We start from the raw sequence: 17,628 nt of genomic DNA, 5'->3' as shown, positions 1-17,628 counted from the left end.
TCCTTCCTTCCTTCTTTCCTTCCTCCCTCCCTCCCTCCCTCCCTCCTTCCCTTCCTTCCTTCCTTCCTTCCTTCCTTTTTTTTTTTTTTTTTTTTTGGCTCTTTTAGACAGTCTCATGATAACCTAGGCGGCCTCTGTAACTCGGGCTGTCTTAGAACTTTTTGCTCTCTCATGCTACAGAATCCCAAGTGGCAGTGTTATAGGCTTGTGCTACCGTCTCTGTTCTGAAAGGTAGTTTCTTAAGTGGTAAGTGAAGGTAGTTTTCTTGTCTGCCTAATAATAGCCTTGCTGAGACCCGAGCATATAATCTACTCCGTGGCTATGGGAGTAGTATGCAGCACTGGCCACCGTGGGGTCTCTAGCCCTGTTTGCAGTAGAGTCCTTCCCAGTGGTGCAGACACCAGGCTCTTCTTGCTTCTTCTTCCTGTCCAGTGGTGGGTGTGGTCTTCTCTGGAAGGAGGAAGAGGGCACACACTTGTGCTAGGTTATGGCTCCCTGCTTGACCTGGTTGGGGCAGGGAGAATTCTAGGAGTCTCCCCCAATAAGCCTTGCTGACCCTCAACCCCGGCCATGGTGTGGTACTGCTTTCTTTGTTCACCCTTTTCTCACAGTCTCCCTCCCTGCTCCCCACACGGGTGCTGATAGGGTCCCCAGAATATAGGTTATTCAGAGCTCCCTTTAGAGACCACAGCAACCTTCTTGGTGGGTGGTGTATAGCTCACAAAGAACCTCAAACACACTGATGGGCCTTTTCTAGTTCCCCATCTCATCAGGATAAGAGAGGGGCCCCTTTTGTAAAGCACCCAGAAACCTGCCCACCTCCTTTTGGTTGAAGGACTTGGAGATCAGTACTGGGCAGGCCCAACTAGACTTGGCTTCAGCTTTGGGGACATTTGGGGGCACTCCATAGCATCTCCGAGGCCCACTTTCTATTCCTTACTGCCTCAGGCTCCTTCAGGGACCCATGGCCTCCTGCCGGGCAGCAGTGGGTTGGAGGCTGCCCAGTCCCCCACTGAGGGAACCACAGGATCCCATATACAGCTTGCCCTGGGACACAGTGTGTGGCCACAGAAGGCATGGCTGCCAGCCCCAGCCTGGGAGTCTCCGCATGAGCTATGGAGTGAAGAATGTGACTGTGGGAAACTCAATGCCCTAGGCCAACAAGGCTGGGCAGGAGCGGGTGAGGGGCAGATGGGCAGAGACCCCAGCCAGCAGCGGCATCCCATGACCACCTGGCTGTTCACAGAATCACACTAGGCATCCAGTCCAGTCCTTCCCACCGGCTACCTCAGCCCTTGCTGGCTCCCTGATCCATAATCACGCCATCCCCACTGCAGGAAGCCTTCCCAACATGGAAGCTCCAAAAATCCTGCTCTGCCCTTCTGACATACAGAGCATCCTGTTGGTTACCAAGACAACCTGGGGGGTTTCTCCTATGGCAGAGTCAGACCCTGGCCTCCTGAGGGGGAGGGGAGGGATATGACGTGTGTGTGTGTGTGTGTGTGTGTGTGTGTGTGTGTGTGATATAAAGGTTGTCTATGAGAGGTAAACTGGAGAGGTAGCAAGCTGCTGAAAGCAGGCAGAAAAAAGAAAAGGGCCTGTGCTTTGCAATGACCTAGCTGAGGGAAGCTCTAAAGTTAGTGTAGCAGAAAGGCTGTGCTGTGGTAAGGACAGCCTGTGCAAAGGCCCTGTGGCAGAAGGAAGAAGGTGGATGTAGGACATTAAAAAAAAAAAAAAAAAAACTAGAGGGGAAGAAGCGGAGCATTGGGTGAGGAATAGCTTAACGCAGGACTGAGGAAGTGACAAAGTTAGAAACCCTGAATGGAAGGGTCTGAGGGCTGTGGGTCTGTCATCTGTTTTTCTGTGAATGTTATTAAATGAGGTATACTGTTCTTCCCTTAAGTGACATCCGGCAGTGTCTGGAGACATCTCGGCATTATAACTAAGTGGGGTGCTACTGATATCTAGCTAGGAAACCAAGGATACATCCAACATGCTTAGGGCACCAGCGGTAATATCCCAGTGCAGAGTTCACAGGTCCACAGATGAGAACCAGGGTTTCAGGAACTTGCCATCAGTCATGCCGGCCACCTTTCTCTTATCCACTCTGGGAACTCCAGGCACAGGACTGGTCCTCCTGCTTTGTGTAACCGCACATGGCCTGGCACGGTCCTCGGTGAGCATCACCACCTAGAACATGAAACCTTGCCCTGGTCTCCCCTGCTTATGAGATGTGGCTGCTCACTTCAGACTTTGTTCTGTATTCTCTGGGGGCTTGTCTTCCTTTGTCTGAAAGTTCCAGGGTCCAGCTCTGGGGATGATCCTTGGGTTTGATTACCACATAGGGATGATGGATAAGGTAGGGGGTGGCCAACTGACTGACAGGTACCAGCATTACCAGGCTTCCCTTTCACATGCTGGTTTAGATGGCGTCTCTCTGGGCTCCTTTTCTCAGCTTGTCCCTGAGAATTGCTTTCGCCCTAGTCTTCCATTTGGAGAAAGATGCTTTCAGATAGAACAGGCCTTCTGGGTTAGACTTACCAACTCAGTGACTGTTCCTAAGGCCTTGTGCCAAGGAACTGTTGGAGGTTCCTGGTTGTGGTGGTACTCTCCTGGAGCCCACACTAGCCATTATCAGAGTATTTGGTCTATTAACCAGCATATCACACATCAATGTAATTGAAAGGGGCTAAAGAGAATAAGGTCTGTGAGATCCCTTTAGGGTGCATAAGGGTGCTGGAAGGCTGTGTGTGAGAGTGGGTTTCCCTGACCCCTTTGACAGGTGGTATCTCTGAGGTGACAAAGGGGTCTCAGGGTATACCTGGTGTCTGAATATAAGTGAGGTGGTGGTGTTAGGATGTCCCTACCCTAAAGCCCAATTCAGTGTCTACAGACATTCAGTAGGGAAGGATTTCTCCCCTGCTCTGGGACATTAATGGGGTCTGTTCAGGGTGATGTCCAGACCCCTGGGAGAGTCAGTGGTCAGAGTATCCCTCCCTCTCCCTCCGCCCCCCCCCCCGTATGTGTGTGTGTGTGTGCACCCAGCAGGTGAGTCAGAGGCAGACTAGGCTGTAGGTTGTCCCTCTGCCTGGTTCTAGGAATGTACCTGCCTCCCAAAGTGCTTTCCCCAAATAATCCCTGGTCCCAGAGCAGATGGGAATGGATAGAGAGCCCTGTGGACCACGTAGGGTGGCTGGGCCTTCGTTGGGAAAGTAGGACAGGTCACGAAACCTAGGCTCCATGTAGGACATCCCATTAGGAATCTAAGGAGCCCTGGGCCAGGCCTGGGATATCGGGTGCAGGAGCTGTGTAAGTCCCAGGGAGGGGATACCTCTTTCAATCTCAGGCTGCAGGCCCAGTGTTTGCATACAGGATCCAGAAAATGCTGCCTGCCAGTGGCTCAGAGCGGCACTATGAAGGGAGGTGGACGAAGGTACAGAGTGAGTGTGTACTGGTAGCCTGGGCAAGCAGTGATGCATTGTGGGTCCTGTGAGGTAGGCAGCTTCCCTGAATGTGCTCACCCAGCACACTGCCTGCTTGTAGGATGCCTGTGTCTGGCTGGGCTGAGGACAAGGGGCTGAAGTCCTGTATTGCCCATCTCTAGAAGAGCCTGCTCCCTGCTCCCCACTTCCACAGTGGCAGAAGCATCAAGGTGTGCATACATGTTTGTGTGTACACGTGCACACGTGTATGTATGTGTGCATGTGTGTGTGTGTGCGCGCTCGTGCATGTGCACACATGTGTAATGTGCGTGTGTACTAGGGGCAATGAAGCCCCACTTTCAGTGTCTTCACCTGCTTCCCATGTGTCCTTGTGACTTATACCCCTAAAGCCCATCCACATTTGGTCTCTCAGAGCCAGAGACCCTCTGCCTGAAGAGGGGCCCTATGGTCGTCAGATGCTTATTCTGAAGGCAGAGTACCAGTGTGGCAGGGCACAAGCCAAGTGGTTTGCTTTTATTGAGGGGACCCCAGGAGTCCTGGGCACCAGAGAGGCACTGATTGGGGGCTCACTATGTAGACCAATCTGTTCTTGATCTCACAGAGATCTACCCGTCTCTGCCTACCAACTGCTGAAATTAAAGGAGTGTGACATTATGTCCAGATGGAATAACTTTTTTAATGTCTGTCTGTGTGTATATGTATGCATGGGAGTTATGTGTATTGGGGTGGTATGTGTGTGATGTGTTGGTATGTGTGGTAGTGGTGTGTGTATGGTGTATGTAGTGTGTGTTGAGGTGGCATGTGTATGTGTGGGAGTGGTGTGTGTGGTGTATGCAGTGTATACCATGTGTATGTATATATGTGTGTATATGTATATATTTGTGTGTATGCATATATATGTGTGTGTATATATGTGTGTGTATGTATATATGTGTGTATGTATATGTGTGTATGTATATATGTGTGTGTGTATATATGTGTGAATGTATATATGTGTGTGTATGTATATATATGTGTGTATATATTTGTGTGTATGTGTGTGTGTATATATGTGTGTGTATGTATATATGTGTATGTATATATGTGTGTGTGTGTGTGTGTGTGTGTGTGTGTGCGCGTGCATGTACTCTGGAAATCAACTTCAGGAGGAGGATTCCACAGATCTACCGGTCTTGTTTTTTAAGACAGAGTTTTTCATTAGCCTGGGACTTGTAGTTGGGCTAGGCTGCCTGTCTTTGCCTCCCCAGCATTGGGATTATAGGTGTGGGCATTTTGACATAGGTTCTGATGATTAAATTCACATCTTCATGCGTGTGAGGCAAGTACTTTACTGACTGACTAAGTCACATTCGTAGCCACTTCTGGAAGAATTCTGAACACATAGGAATGAATATATATGTATATATATGTATATATAGTGATTTATATATACTTGTGTGTGTATGTGTGTGTGCATGCACACAAGTGTGTAGTACATAGTTACTGACATCCACCTTCATCCCTTCAGCCTTATTCCTGTGCCTTGTTCCCTTAAGACTGGGATTGTGTTAAGACTGGGATTGTGTTAAGATTGGGACTATGAACAGTTGAGCATTTCCTCGGTACCAGACAGTTTCCTAAGAACTACTCATCCATCTTTAATAGACACAGCAGCTTTCTGAGCTGGACACTGTATAATTATCTCTGATATACAAAAACGATTCAGGGAAGTTAAACAGCTTGCCTGAAGTCACAGGAACAGTTAGTGACAGGCATCCTCAGAACTCAAGTGATCTAGTTTTGGAGCTGTGTTGAAACTGTGGCCAAAGGAAGAGGAGGGGCGGGGCACTGTATTCCTCTCCTGTCTGCAGAGAGGTGGGAGCCCGAGCCCATGAAGCTGTAGCGAAGCATCAGTGCACTGCAGAGGAGCATGTCCCTCCTGCATGTGTAGCTGATCCCTTTGCAATGGCAGAAAACGGGAAGGCCTTGTTCTAAGGACTGTTAAGGGCAGCTGTGGGGACCATGGCCTGCCTGAAGCCCAGGGCTGGGTTAAGGGCAGAGGCCTAGGTGTCAAGGAAGAGATGGGACAATCACTGAGGACCCTGCCCCTCAGGCATAAGAGCCTCTCAAGGATTCAGACCCACAGCTGGTTCTGGCTTTGAGGTGTGAACGTGTGGTGTGGGGAGACTGGCATCCAGGGGCTGCTGGGAGCAGGGACCCAGGGTCGATTGTCCATTGTTCCCTGATGAGCTTTGTGTCTGCAGGGCGGCATGGTGGATGACAAGAGTGAAGACTCCATGTCTGTTTCCACTCTGAGCTTTGGCGTTAACAGACCCACAATCTCCTGCATCTTTGACTGTAAGTGACGTTCGGTGGCATCCGAGGGTGTGCGAGTGACTTCACACTTGGAGTGGAGTTTCATAGTCAGGTGGGGGTGTGCTGAGGCTCAAGAGGACTGACCGTGTGTGCTCTCAAGCCAGTTGAGTCTTCTGGTGTGTGTGCCCATGTGCATGTGAGCATTCACATCTGTGTGTTAGAGATGGGAGGTGTGCAGTGGAATTCCTGTAACCGTGAGTTTGGTCCTGCCCTCCCTGGGATTGGATAGCCTCAAAGGATGCAGGCTGCCTCTGAGCCAGGATCTGTCTTCTTAACCGAAAGAGGCTCATCTGCATGATGTCAGCCAGAGTCAGCTGCCCTTCCTGGGGCAGACTTTCCTCTTCCTGTAGTTCTGGTCCTTAGAAACCCTATTCATCACACGACCTCCCTGTTTCCTCCCGAGAGAAGATGGGAACCGATACCACCTTCGCTGCTACCTGTACCAAGCCCGAGATCTGCCAGCCATGGACAAGGACTCCTTCTCTGGTAGGTGGGCGAAGAAGAGGATCCGGGACTTCCAATGGAGGGTGGAGAGTGTTTGCTGCCTCTAGCAGGATCCTTGAGTGACTGTCTTTTGTGAGTGCCTGATACTGTTTCCTGGTCTGGGGCAGCTGCTCCTCATGTGAGATTGCAGCAGGATTTGGCTTGGCCAACTGGGACCATTCTTTGTTGGGTCGCTAGTGTCGCTAGTGATGTCTTTCTCTGTTAAGGTTACTCTGTGAAGGCCCAGCTTCCTTAGGCTCCTACGCTTCCCAGACCCAGCTTCGGAGGCCCAACCCATCTTAGAGCCAACTCCCAGGCCCTGATGCTCCTAGGCCCAGCTCCTGGGTTGCCTACCTGTGCTTGGGGTCTTTTATGGAAGACTTCACTGTAGAGCTCCACACACTTTGGCTACAGCAGGGTACTACTGACCCTGCTCCTTCTCGGCCCCCTGGCCTCCTTGTTTCCTTCCGTACTGCTCCAAACATAACTGGACTTACTTCTCTCTCGTTTCGAAGCATGGATCCTGACAGATGAATGTGCCACATTTGCCTTTGTCAAACAAGCCTTTGAGATGTAGTGAGAAGTACTGTGTCTGTACTTTTTTACCTTTTACCAGGAGCCCTGCCCCCCCCACCGGCTTTGATCCACAATTGCAAGCCCCCCCACCCCCCGCATGTGCATTTAATGTTTTCTCAGCCTGGAGAGCGTTTCTTCATCAATTTCAGTTTCATACCCAGATCACATGTCCTCTGACTCCCCAACGGTGAGCTGGTCACTGTGTCCCCAGCACTCGACACTCTAGTGCATTTCTCTGAGCCCTTTGTCCACTGTGACGCTCAGTTGTGGTTGGTCTGCTGTAATCTTCCCACCTATGGGCTGGGAGCTCACTCAGGGAGATGTGTTGTCTCCCCCTTCCCCCCAGCTAAGAACCTTCAGCACCGCACATCCAAAAGACATTTATTTACATAAGTACCTGGGGATGTGTACCTAGGCAGACACTGACAGCTTGGTGTCCTAACTCCTTATTTTATGGGTAAAGAAATCCAGGCTCAGGTAGGTTCTGTTGATTGCTTGAGTTGAACTAGCCGACAGGTGATAGAGTTGGGAACTAAGTCCAAGGTTGTTTCCCTGCAAGAACCTACCTGTGGCTAAGAACAGGGCTCCCCGAGAGTGCCTTCTGGTCACAGAGTGGCTGCATGGCTAGTAGCCATGTGCCCCATTTTTCCAAGCCCTGCTGTACTTTCATTCTTCCCCGCAGCTGTAGTTCAGGTCCCTGTGCTCCCAAAGACCAGCCCCACTCAGCTGGGCGTCAGGGCCGGGTCCTGACAATGTATAATGACTTTGGCCGGATGGGGGCAGTTAGACATCTATAGTGGCTGTGTCTAGGATTCTGACACGGGTTTATTCTCAGCATATCCTTTTTCTCCTTTTAGTGGGGGTTTGAGGTTGGGGGTAGGAGGCCTATGAACTGAGCTGGCTGAGGACTCTGAAGGGCAGGAGCTACCCCAGGAGAGTAGCCCAGGGAACCAGAGCTCAGCATGTGGATCACACGCAGTGGGTTGGCAGGCACTGGTCTGGAAGACGTCATACTTTCCACACAGATAGACGTCCCTTGAGCTTTGAGGGTGCTGCCCAGGGCTTCCTCAGAGGCCACCAGCTTCTGAATGAAAGGCCCGATTGAGCAGCGGCTGGAAAGGAAAACAGCAGCCAACACAGGGGAATCCATAAAACTCCAAGTGTTTATTTTCACTCCCAAGCCCTAAACCAAAGCGATCTCTCCCCGGGAACTGACCTTAAGATGGCTGGCTGCTGGATGCTGTGCCTAGCCACCGGCTGGCATTCTGGAGGAAACTGGTGTTTGAAGGCAGAATGTCTGAGGCCAGGGCAGGGTCCAGCCGTGACTGTTAACTACCGGGAGCATCTTCCAGTTGCTTAGAGCTGTCCGGGGCCTAGGAATCTGCTTCGTCCCCACCAACAGCCCGTGGATGTGGAATTTGGAGACATTGGTGGACTGTTGCTGTTCAAGCAGCCTGAGTTAGGACTATTTCTCAGTAGGGCTTACCTTTGTGACCACAACCACTCTCTAGACCCATGGGAGGTGTCTGTGGTGTGGGCTTGAGTTGTGTGTGTGTGTGTGTGTGTGTGTGTGTGTGCAGGAGAGATCAGACAGAGAACATATAGGAAGCATCTAATCCCCATTGACTTCTCTGATGTCAGCATGCTTCTCTCTGAGCTGAAAGCTTTGACTCCAAAGGACTGAGCCCCATTTGCCATCAGCTCTGTTCCTGGTTCCATCTTGCCTGACACTTCAAAATGACAGCATCATGTCATCTCTAAACACAGTCCAAGCCCACGTGTTCCCAGTTCTGTGTACACCGATGTGATTGAAGGATAGATGCTTTTCCCCATCTCCACTGAGAACTTCTGTGCCGCACGGAGTCATGATTCTGTTGACAGTTGCTGCTCTGTGCAGAGGATCTTTGGGAAAGGTTGTTCTAAACCATTTTGGGAGCCCGGTTATGTTTAATATATAGTCTTTGAGGGCCCCACAGGTCAGTGGGATTAAAGGTGTATTCCTTGGCTAACCCAGTTAAAGAGAGCTGGCCTGTAGGCCAGATGCCACATGATATAGTGACCTCTGCGCTGAGGGAAACTACGTATGAAGTCATACATCTCTCTGCTGGCCTGTGGGCTAGTGAAATGAAAGCACGGTGGTTCTGAGAGATGTTCCTCTTAGGGCAGGTCACAGTGGGGTCTGTTAAACCTCAGCTTACCCATGCCATAGGGACCCCTGGATTTGAATGTCATTAAGGACTCCCCTGCTCTTGGACTTCTGATGTCTGGATGCTTGGCCCTCCTTCTAAGCCAGGCTCTTTGTTCAGGTTGGCTCTGGTGGGTCGGGGTGGGCAGGCGAGGCATCCACCGACAGGCATGGGAAGGGGTTTTCCAGACTGCATTGGAGGCTTGTGAAATGCTTCACTTAGAAAGGGTTCCTGGGAAAGGGATCCAGGGTTTACAGTGCACAGGGGGCTGAGTGGCGGGGAAGCTGTAGGGAGGAGCTGTCTAACCTGTTTCAGCTTTCCTCAAGGCCTTCCCAAGTACTGGGGAGCAGGAGGGACTCAAGCCAGACTTTTCAGTCCAGACCTCCTTGCTATCTGCCCACCATCCCTCCTATTACAGTGCCCTGGCTCTGATGCTGGCTTCACCCTGGTACCCAGGTCAGCTGCTTCGCCCGTGCCGGGCTGACCCGGTGACACTGACCCACGCTCTCAGACGGCCCCTGCTTAAACTTCGTCTCTTGATGTGGGTAGTGACCGTCCTCACCCCGGAGTCACATTCAGAAGCTTGGTTGGTATCTCCCACTTCTGTGTTCTGTGCACTGACTGAGCTACCTTGTAGTAGTCAGTACGAGAGTACAGAATGAGGGCTGTGCTACCAGAGCCACTGTAGTGACGCCTTTGGACCCAGAGTCTTTGGCTAACCTGCTTGATGTCCAGGAATATGAGGACAAGGTCACAGTTTTATGTTTTCAGGACATCTTGCTCAGCTGCTTTCTAAGGGGTCCCTACGCAGCCCCCAGTAAGAAAGGGCACTCATTTTACCCACTGCTTGCCAACACCGAGGTCGACAATTTTAAACATTTTTTAAAATCTTACTTTAATTAATTTAAAAATTTTTTGTATTTTATTTTGTGATAGGGATTCCTGTTGCCTAGACAGGTATGGGACTTACTGTGTAGCTAAGGATGGCCTCGAACTCCCAATTCTCCTGTAGAACCCTAGTACCAGGATCACAGACAAGCACCATTACACCCGGCCTTCCTCGTTTTGTAGTAGCAATATTGCAGTGGCAGACTTGAACTTGTGTTTTCCTTATCTCTGGGGTACATTTCCCTTCCTTTTTTTATGGATGGTATTAGGACTAGGACTCAGACCAACCCCAGCCACCTGGGACCTCAGGCTAGTGTCCTGGCAGAGGGGCATTACCATCCGTCCCTCACAGCCTCTGCTCCGACATTCCGGCTGGTTGATGGGGACTGCAAGTACCAACTGCCTCAGGAAGGTCTGAGCAGCAGGACTGGCCCAGCGCCCTTGTGCAAAGCTCTGGACCCATCAAAAACAAAACAAAACAAAAAAAACCAAACAAACAACAAAAAAAAAAACCTGTTCTGTTGGGGGTGGCGTGAGGCTTGGTGACAGGTTCCTATGAGGAAAGCTGGTGTCATCCTCCAGTGGCTATGTCTGGAGCCTTCCAAAGGCAGCACATGGTCCTCAGAGAGCTCTGTTCAAACATGCCCACTTTGGGGGGCAGGTGGCTGTAGCATTTGGGTCCTGCAGCCCTCAGGCTGACTAGACTATGAACATGAGGGTCTGGCCCTTCCCCTCTGACCTCACCTCCTGACAAAGGATGCATCCGGCCACCTTGCTGCTACTTAGGTTTGCAGGGGTGGGGATGGGGAGATGGGAGGGGGGCGGTAGTGGAGGCTGGGCCCTGGGCACACAGTAGCCCAGTGTCTGAGGCCCAAGGCCTCCAGACCTGTTCTTTACAATGCTTTTGTTGTCCTCGTCCCTCCCATGGGTGGGTGGAGTGCATGCGTGTGGGTCTGGGTGAGTTTTGTTTGTGAGCTGCCCCCCTCTGTCTCCCCCCCCCAATGTTGAGCTCATTGCCTGAGCTGCTGGATCTGCTGGAAAGAGCCAGCCTGCTCGGAGGCCGGCATGGGGGGTGCTGCCAACAGCAATACACCGTGTACGGCGCTACAATGTGCAATTGTGACCTTTGTGTAAACGCGGTCGGTCTGGGGCCCGCACGCTTATAAAAATAAAGCGTTGGGAAGCATAGGGGGGTGAGGGGGTGGGAACAAAAGAGGCCTTTTCGCCGGCTCTCTAATATGGTTTTATTTATCGGAACGCGCCCTCCTTTCCCTTACTGGAACTGGGAGAGGTTCTCTGCCGAGCTTGGAGCTGATGGTATCACAGCCAGACGGTTTCATTAAACGCACAGACGCCGCCAGGCCTTGCCAGAGGCAGAAGGCAGAGGGCTTGGGGCCAACCTGCCAGGACCTGTGTGTGGGTGTGGGAGTCCCATGCCAGGGAGGTATTCCTCCCGGGGAAGTCTCTCCGCTAAGGACATCCCATTGCCCTCTCCCAACCACAGAGTCAGGTTCAAAGCCAGTATCTCAGGGGATGCTCTCCACGGTTCCTGTACTGCCCCTCAGTTCCTGAGCTAGCAGGCTGGCTCAGGTTCAGTGCCCATCAGCTTATCCAGTGTGGCTTTGCCACAGGTGCCTAGTGCTTCTGACTGTGATCCAGATGCCCTAACCCTTACATCTGGCCCCTGAGAGGCGGTTGCAGTATTGAACCTTGTCGTCTACCCTAAGTGGAAGCCCAACTTTTGCCTCACCTTCCCACCTCTTTTCTGGTCACTGGTGCCAGCCCCCCTCTCTGTCACTTCTTGTGCAGAGGTTTTGGTTTGTCTCTTGGTTTCCTTATGGCCAGAAAGCCTGGCCCAATTCCCAGTCTCTCCATTTTGGCATGGGATTGTTTGGACAGTCCTGAGCCTTTTGGGGTCACTAGAGCTCTTTTTGGTCACATGGGAAGCTAATGGCTGTGTTGGGGGTGGCCTGGGGGCTTGGCATTTTGGATAGGGCGGGGGCTGAAGGTATCAGCTTTGTTAGGTTCTGTGCTTGGTCTTCTTACACATCCAGCTCAAGCTTCCTGTCCGCATGCCCTAAGCAACTGTCATTTGGAATGAACAGGATCCTACCCCTACTCTTCAGCCTCTTCAGCACGCTAACCCTTTTCCAATGCACACACGTCCCATAAACCTCACGCTGGTTTCCCACAATGTTGCCTGGAACTTGTTAGAAAGACAAGGACCTTCCCCAGTTCTGCTGCATCACATGTGCAAGAGAACTGTGAAAACATTCTAGGTGCTTCCATGGTACCTTCGCCTTGGAGGGCCACAGTTCTAGCATGTGCTCCAAGCATACCAACTTGTCTCTGCCCAAGGCAGAGAAAATGTCCGGCTGGATCCCAGGCCGTTGGGGCTGGCAGGCTGCTCAGGAATTCCGGGCCAGTGAGGAAGGCACCACCATCAGTGCCTGGCTGCTCTTGACGCTGCCTCCACCTAAGATAGTGTCAGCTCTGCCTCCAACAGTGCCGGAGCCTCATAACTGGTCCATGCTATTACATGTGCGTCTCCTGTCTGTTCTCTGTGTGGCAACTGGGGTGAGCTGATAATGAAGGAAGCTGGTCCTGTCCAACTGATGGCATCTTAGAGATCATAAACTTCATACCCCCTCAGAGAACCCAGATCTACCATGGACATACCTCCTGCCCCTTGTATTTATCCCTCTGTATTCTCATTCAAGTGGTCGTTGGTTTGGGAAGGTATTTTAGGTTTTGTTCCAATTGTGTCCCCAGCTCCCAGTCCCTAGTGTGGCATGCAGAAGGCACTCTGGCAATGCTTGTTGGATAAAGGAATGGGACATTCACTTATCCAGGGACCCACTTTCTCTGGTCCACCTCACCCCGGTGGCCAGATAGGAATGGGAGAGGGAAGGTTTGAAGTTTCAGGCCATCTCCGTCTCCATGTGGTTGTAGCTGGCATCTGTCCCGAGTGTCATTATTCCAAAATGGCGGCCTCAACCATGCTCTGGCTTTGTGGCTGTGGAACTCCCAAACCACCAGCTGAGTCTTACCTTCTTCCTCATCTGCCCCACACAGACCCATACGCCATCGTCTCCTTCCTGCACCAAAGCCAGAAGACTGTGGTGGAGAAGAACACCCTGAACCCCACTTGGGACCAAACCCTCATCTTCTATGAGATAGAGATCTTTGGTGAGCCAGCCAGTGTCGCCGAGCAGCCACCCAGCATCGTGGTGGAGCTGTATGACCATGACACCTATGTAAGTATGCTTACCTGGTACTTCTCCCCCTTGTTGCCCATCTCCAGGACCCTGGGGAAAGCTATGCCGCGAGTCCCAAGCCTTGGACTGGTGAACTTCCCCATGACTACTCACTGAAATGATTGTAGAGGAGCTGAAAGTAGATGGCTGGCCCGTGTCCCATGAGCCTTGGAAGACATGGCTAATCAAACACAGAGAGGGGATCAGATCCTGAAAGCACACAGAGTTGTGGATCAGCAGCTAGCTTTTCTCTGGCTCTATCTTGTCCTTTCCTCACACAATCACTAATCAAGCACTTTGCTGATTAGTGATTAGTAAGCACTGGCTGAGTGGCCCCTTGCCTGAGGTTTGCTGTTTAGATGGGACCTGAGATACTCAGTGTGAGAGAGTATTTGGAGCACCATATGGTCCTGTGGTATAGGCAGGGCCTTTCCATGGTGTTCTGGACATTTCCCTACTCAGGCAGGGTCTTCTTTGCTCTGTTCCTGGCTGGTGAGCCACAAAGACTCATTGAAAAGAATCTTCTGGAAATGTTGCTCTAAGCTGCCCATCTCACACTTGCCAGGTTGGGGGAGGCAAGGGAGATCCATGGTCTATCCCAAGGTAGTGGTGGTTCCAAGAGTGAGATAGTGTTGTGCCCATTGTGAACCTAGAATTACCATTACCCTGACCTCTTCTGCCTCGACAGCCCGACCCCTTTGCAGGACTCAGCAGCTAAGGGGGCCACATCTGGCCCCGAGAAGCCCAATGCTGTGGCTACTCTCTACTCTGATAATTCTGGATTGTCATTAGCAGCAGTATGAGTGTTGGAGCTGTACCCATTCCAGTGTGGCTCATGGAGAAGTTGAGGCCCTCCTGTATTGTAGCATGAGAACAGTCAGGTCTATCTCCCGACTCCTCCCCTGGGCAACGGCTGAGGGCTTGTGATGCCCACAGCACCATCTGTTTGAGGCCCGGCTCTGCTGACTGCCCTGGGAGGTATAGGTAGTCTGTCTACTGTGCCTGAGGTGGGGAGAGGTGGGCACTACCACAAAGGCATGCGTTGGGCAAGGCCGAGGGGCTGCAGGAGAGAGGAAGGGGCATGGGTGTAGGTCAGGAAGAGTAGATATGCACTGGCTGAGAGGGGTTGAACTCTGTCTTATGGGCACCTGAAGTGAAGGAGGAATCCAGGTTCAAGACTTAGGAGGTAAAGACATTATTTTACGAAGATGCGCTTTAGTAAAATCGCGTGTTATTTTTTAATCTGAAAAATGGAGAAGTTACGGTTGAAACACAATTAAATGGTATGAGAGCCCCCGGCATGTCAAACGAGGTTGTTAAGGAAGTGTAGGCAGCCTGCTTCTCCCTCGTCTCTGATGACCTCAGAGATGGATCAAGCAAAAGCGTGGGAAATACTGGTTGGACATACAGAAGGACTTCCCAACTCTTGAAGGAAGCCCATCCTAGGAACATCTGTCCTCACAGTTCCCCCCAAGAGGGCAGTGCATGACATCCCACAGGAGAGGCTTCCCTGACTTCTGGGGCCCTCTCTAGCCCATGAGCTATCTAGCACGCAGGCCTAGTCTCTCAGGAGGGTGAAGGAAGACATGGACTCTTCTTTTTCTACACCGGTCTAGGGTGCCGATGAGTTCATGGGTCGCTGTATCTGTCAGCCAAGCCTGGAGCGGATGCCCCGCCTGGCCTGGTTCCCACTGACCAGGGGCAGTCAGCCTGCAGGCGAGCTGCTGGCAGCGTTCGAGCTTATCCAGAGAGAGAAGGTAAGGCTGGCCACGACCCAGGCCTGGGAGTCGCAGCCATCCACATGCTGAACTCAGTCGGAACTGTGAGCCCTCACGCTTACATGTTCCTCTCAGATCTTCAAGTCAGGACACAGCTGAGTGCACACTGTTGGCTTCCAGGATGACTGCAGTTTTTCTTCCTGGGTCACTCGCCATGTGTTTTCCTGGAGCTTGTATAGTTGGGGGCAAGGGGCTTCCGGTGTGGTTGAATGGGTACCGGGAGCAGGTAAAGGCAGGCAGGATTCTGGCCTGGCTGTGCCATGGTCTGGCTCTGGATCTTGAGACCAGGACCATACTCTTAAACACCAGGCTGTTTCACGTGCTATCCACAGGCTTGTCATGGCTTCCCCGTGACCCTTGTCTGTAAGCTAGCTGCTCTGAAGGCAGCTCTGAGCATCTGGAGGACATATTGGTTATGGGCGGGTGAACGTGACTGACACCTTCTTTTCTCCTCTCTAGCCAGCCATCCATCACATCCCTGGCTTTGAGGTAATTCTCGTTTGTATGTTTCCAGTCTCTCTGTGTTTGCAGGCGCTTCTACATTTAGGGGGCCAGTTATCAGGTCCTGCCTCAGCCCACCAGAAAGTTCCTTCAGGTAGAAGATGGCTCAGTGTGAGCCCAGGGCTAGAATTCATATCTTAGAAGTCCTCATCTTACTTAGTTGCTCCACGGCCAGCATGGGTACCACTAGCCTGGAGGTAGCTGAACATAGTGAGTTCCAGACCTCAGAGAGCTCAGAGCCCTCCATCTAGGGGCTCTGGTCTGGGCTGGTCATTAGACTCATCATGATGGAGTACAAGATTCAACACAGCCTCTGGGGGTGTGACCCATGCTCAGGGCCTTCCAATACCATCAGAGGCTTTTGACATGCAGCTCAGGCTGAGGACCATGGGCTCAGGCCAGTTAGAGATGCCGGTTTCTGGGTCGACCTCCAACAATCTAAGGGCAGAGGCCAAGAATTCCATACCTCACCCTGCCCCATGAAGTTTCTGATGCACAGAGAATTTTAGAATGTCAGTTAGCCCCATTGGCCTAGCTCATGTGACCCCATTCTCCCCTCTGCTGGCAATGTCCTCTTGGTCCTCTTTCTGCTTCTGGAAGTCCTAGTAGAGAAACCTGTATTGAGTCTCAGGTTTATCTGCTTCCTTGTTCCTTGTTAGACCAGGGTCAGCTGGAACTGCTTGGGCTGTTGGGACACACAGGGTCTGGATGGTTATAGCCACACAAGCCCCTCCCACACGCCCCATCTTTCCCTGCCAGTCTTCCCCCTTGTCTGGGCTCTCGGCCCTGCTAGTCCTGGGAATTCCAGGGACTGCTAAAAGTCCCAGGTCTCCCCCACCTCCCATCTGATGTCCTTCCTCCTGTCACTTCTGGAGAGGATCCAGCCTTCTCTTAGTCCTCTGTCCCTTCTTCATAGGGGGGTGTGGTGTGGTGAGGTAGCCAGCATGCTTACCCTCGGTGGGAGGGCTTTCTGTGGGTACCATCTCTGTCTCAACCAGTGCTTCAGGATACTAATGGAGACCCTTTGCTTCCCTCACTCTCCCACTGTTTCTTGGATGTGGCCCATTGCAGATGCATGAAACTTCAAGGATTTTGGATGAGGTAAGCTGAACCCAAGGATGGGGCGGTGGGCGGTGGTAGACTTGGAAGGAGGGAGATGAAGGCCAACCTTCCGAACTCGTGCTATGGGGTAAGGATGTAGATTTTGGTTCTGTTGCTTGGAATGGAGCCACAACTACCTAGGGTCCATCCTGTGAGGTGAATCTAGCCCCAGAGTCTTGATACCCTCTTAGTAGGCCAGACTCACTTGAATAGCAAGCCTGAGTTTTGTCTGACCCAGTAGTGGATGGCGTATTTTCAAGACTCAAATGCTGGGCAGGTGCCATAGTGGCCAAGGAAACCTTTCTGGTGGTGGAGGCGGTGTCTAGGGGTCTTTGACAAAGCACAGAAGAAGGTAGGAGGCACACATCTTCAGGACAGGGGGCCTAGGCGCGGTATGAAGAGGGGTGGGAAGAAGAGCCTTGAGTGGAGACTGAGCAGGAAAAGGCCATCCGTGACCTCCCTCAGGGAGTCCGGGACTCCCTGGGCTGGGTTGACAGCGGGTACCACTTGACATTTTCCGTGCAATTTGGACTTGAAGCGCAGGATCAGTCAGGATGTGGGATTGTAGTCCCCCCACCCCACCCCATTCCCTCATTTCCTTTCACTCCCAGGCAGAGGTGGGGGCCTGCCAGCTGCTGGCCCTCTTTGCGCCTGACAGGCAGCCTCCTGCTTCTGGCGGCCATGCGGAGAAACTGCCGATTTGGAAGGCAACATAGAACCCAAGCCAAAACCCACAGCCTGTGCTGAAGAGGACCCAGCCTAGGGATGAGTTATGACAGACTCAGAATCCTTCATGACCGGATGTTCCTTATGGAATAGCTAGGGCCTGGACTGGGGGCAAGGATGAGCCTGTGGCCTGGCTGTCAGGAAGCAAATCAAAGCTGCAGCTAAGGGCCAGACCCTGAAGGGCTGAGCAACAGGGCTGGCAAGGTCTCCTGCTGAGGCATCCTGTGGTCAGCAGGGCTAGGGAGAATGATCCTCTGGAGTCTGCTGGTCACAGACAGGGCTAGCCCAGCAGGTTCAAAGGGTTTGAGGCCCAAGGAGACCCATCCTATAAGAT

The 17,628-nt window shown here is 52.0% G+C and overlaps 1 protein-coding gene across 1 annotated transcript in view; it reads left to right on the top strand.

Annotated features, from left to right (window-relative positions):
• The window catches only part of DYSF (dysferlin), a gene marked incomplete at its 5' end in the record, with an annotated part of 142,399 nt that overhangs the window by 59,133 nt on the left and 65,638 nt on the right, over nucleotides 1–17,628 (top strand). The window contains 6 exons of the mRNA XM_080932124.1: nucleotides 5,687–5,780; nucleotides 6,207–6,284; nucleotides 13,007–13,188; nucleotides 14,805–14,945; nucleotides 15,426–15,455; nucleotides 16,539–16,568. Of these exons, the coding sequence (XP_080788250.1) occupies nucleotides 5,687–5,780; nucleotides 6,207–6,284; nucleotides 13,007–13,188; nucleotides 14,805–14,945; nucleotides 15,426–15,455; nucleotides 16,539–16,568 (555 nt within the window). The remainder of the gene's footprint in view (nucleotides 1–5,686; nucleotides 5,781–6,206; nucleotides 6,285–13,006; nucleotides 13,189–14,804; nucleotides 14,946–15,425; nucleotides 15,456–16,538; nucleotides 16,569–17,628) is intronic.

The sequence above is a fragment of the Micromys minutus genome, assembly GCF_963924665.1.
Source record: "Micromys minutus genome assembly, chromosome: 18".
Lineage (NCBI taxonomy): Eukaryota > Metazoa > Chordata > Mammalia > Rodentia > Muridae > Micromys > Micromys minutus.
This window is presented reverse-complemented; position numbering and strand designations above follow the sequence as displayed.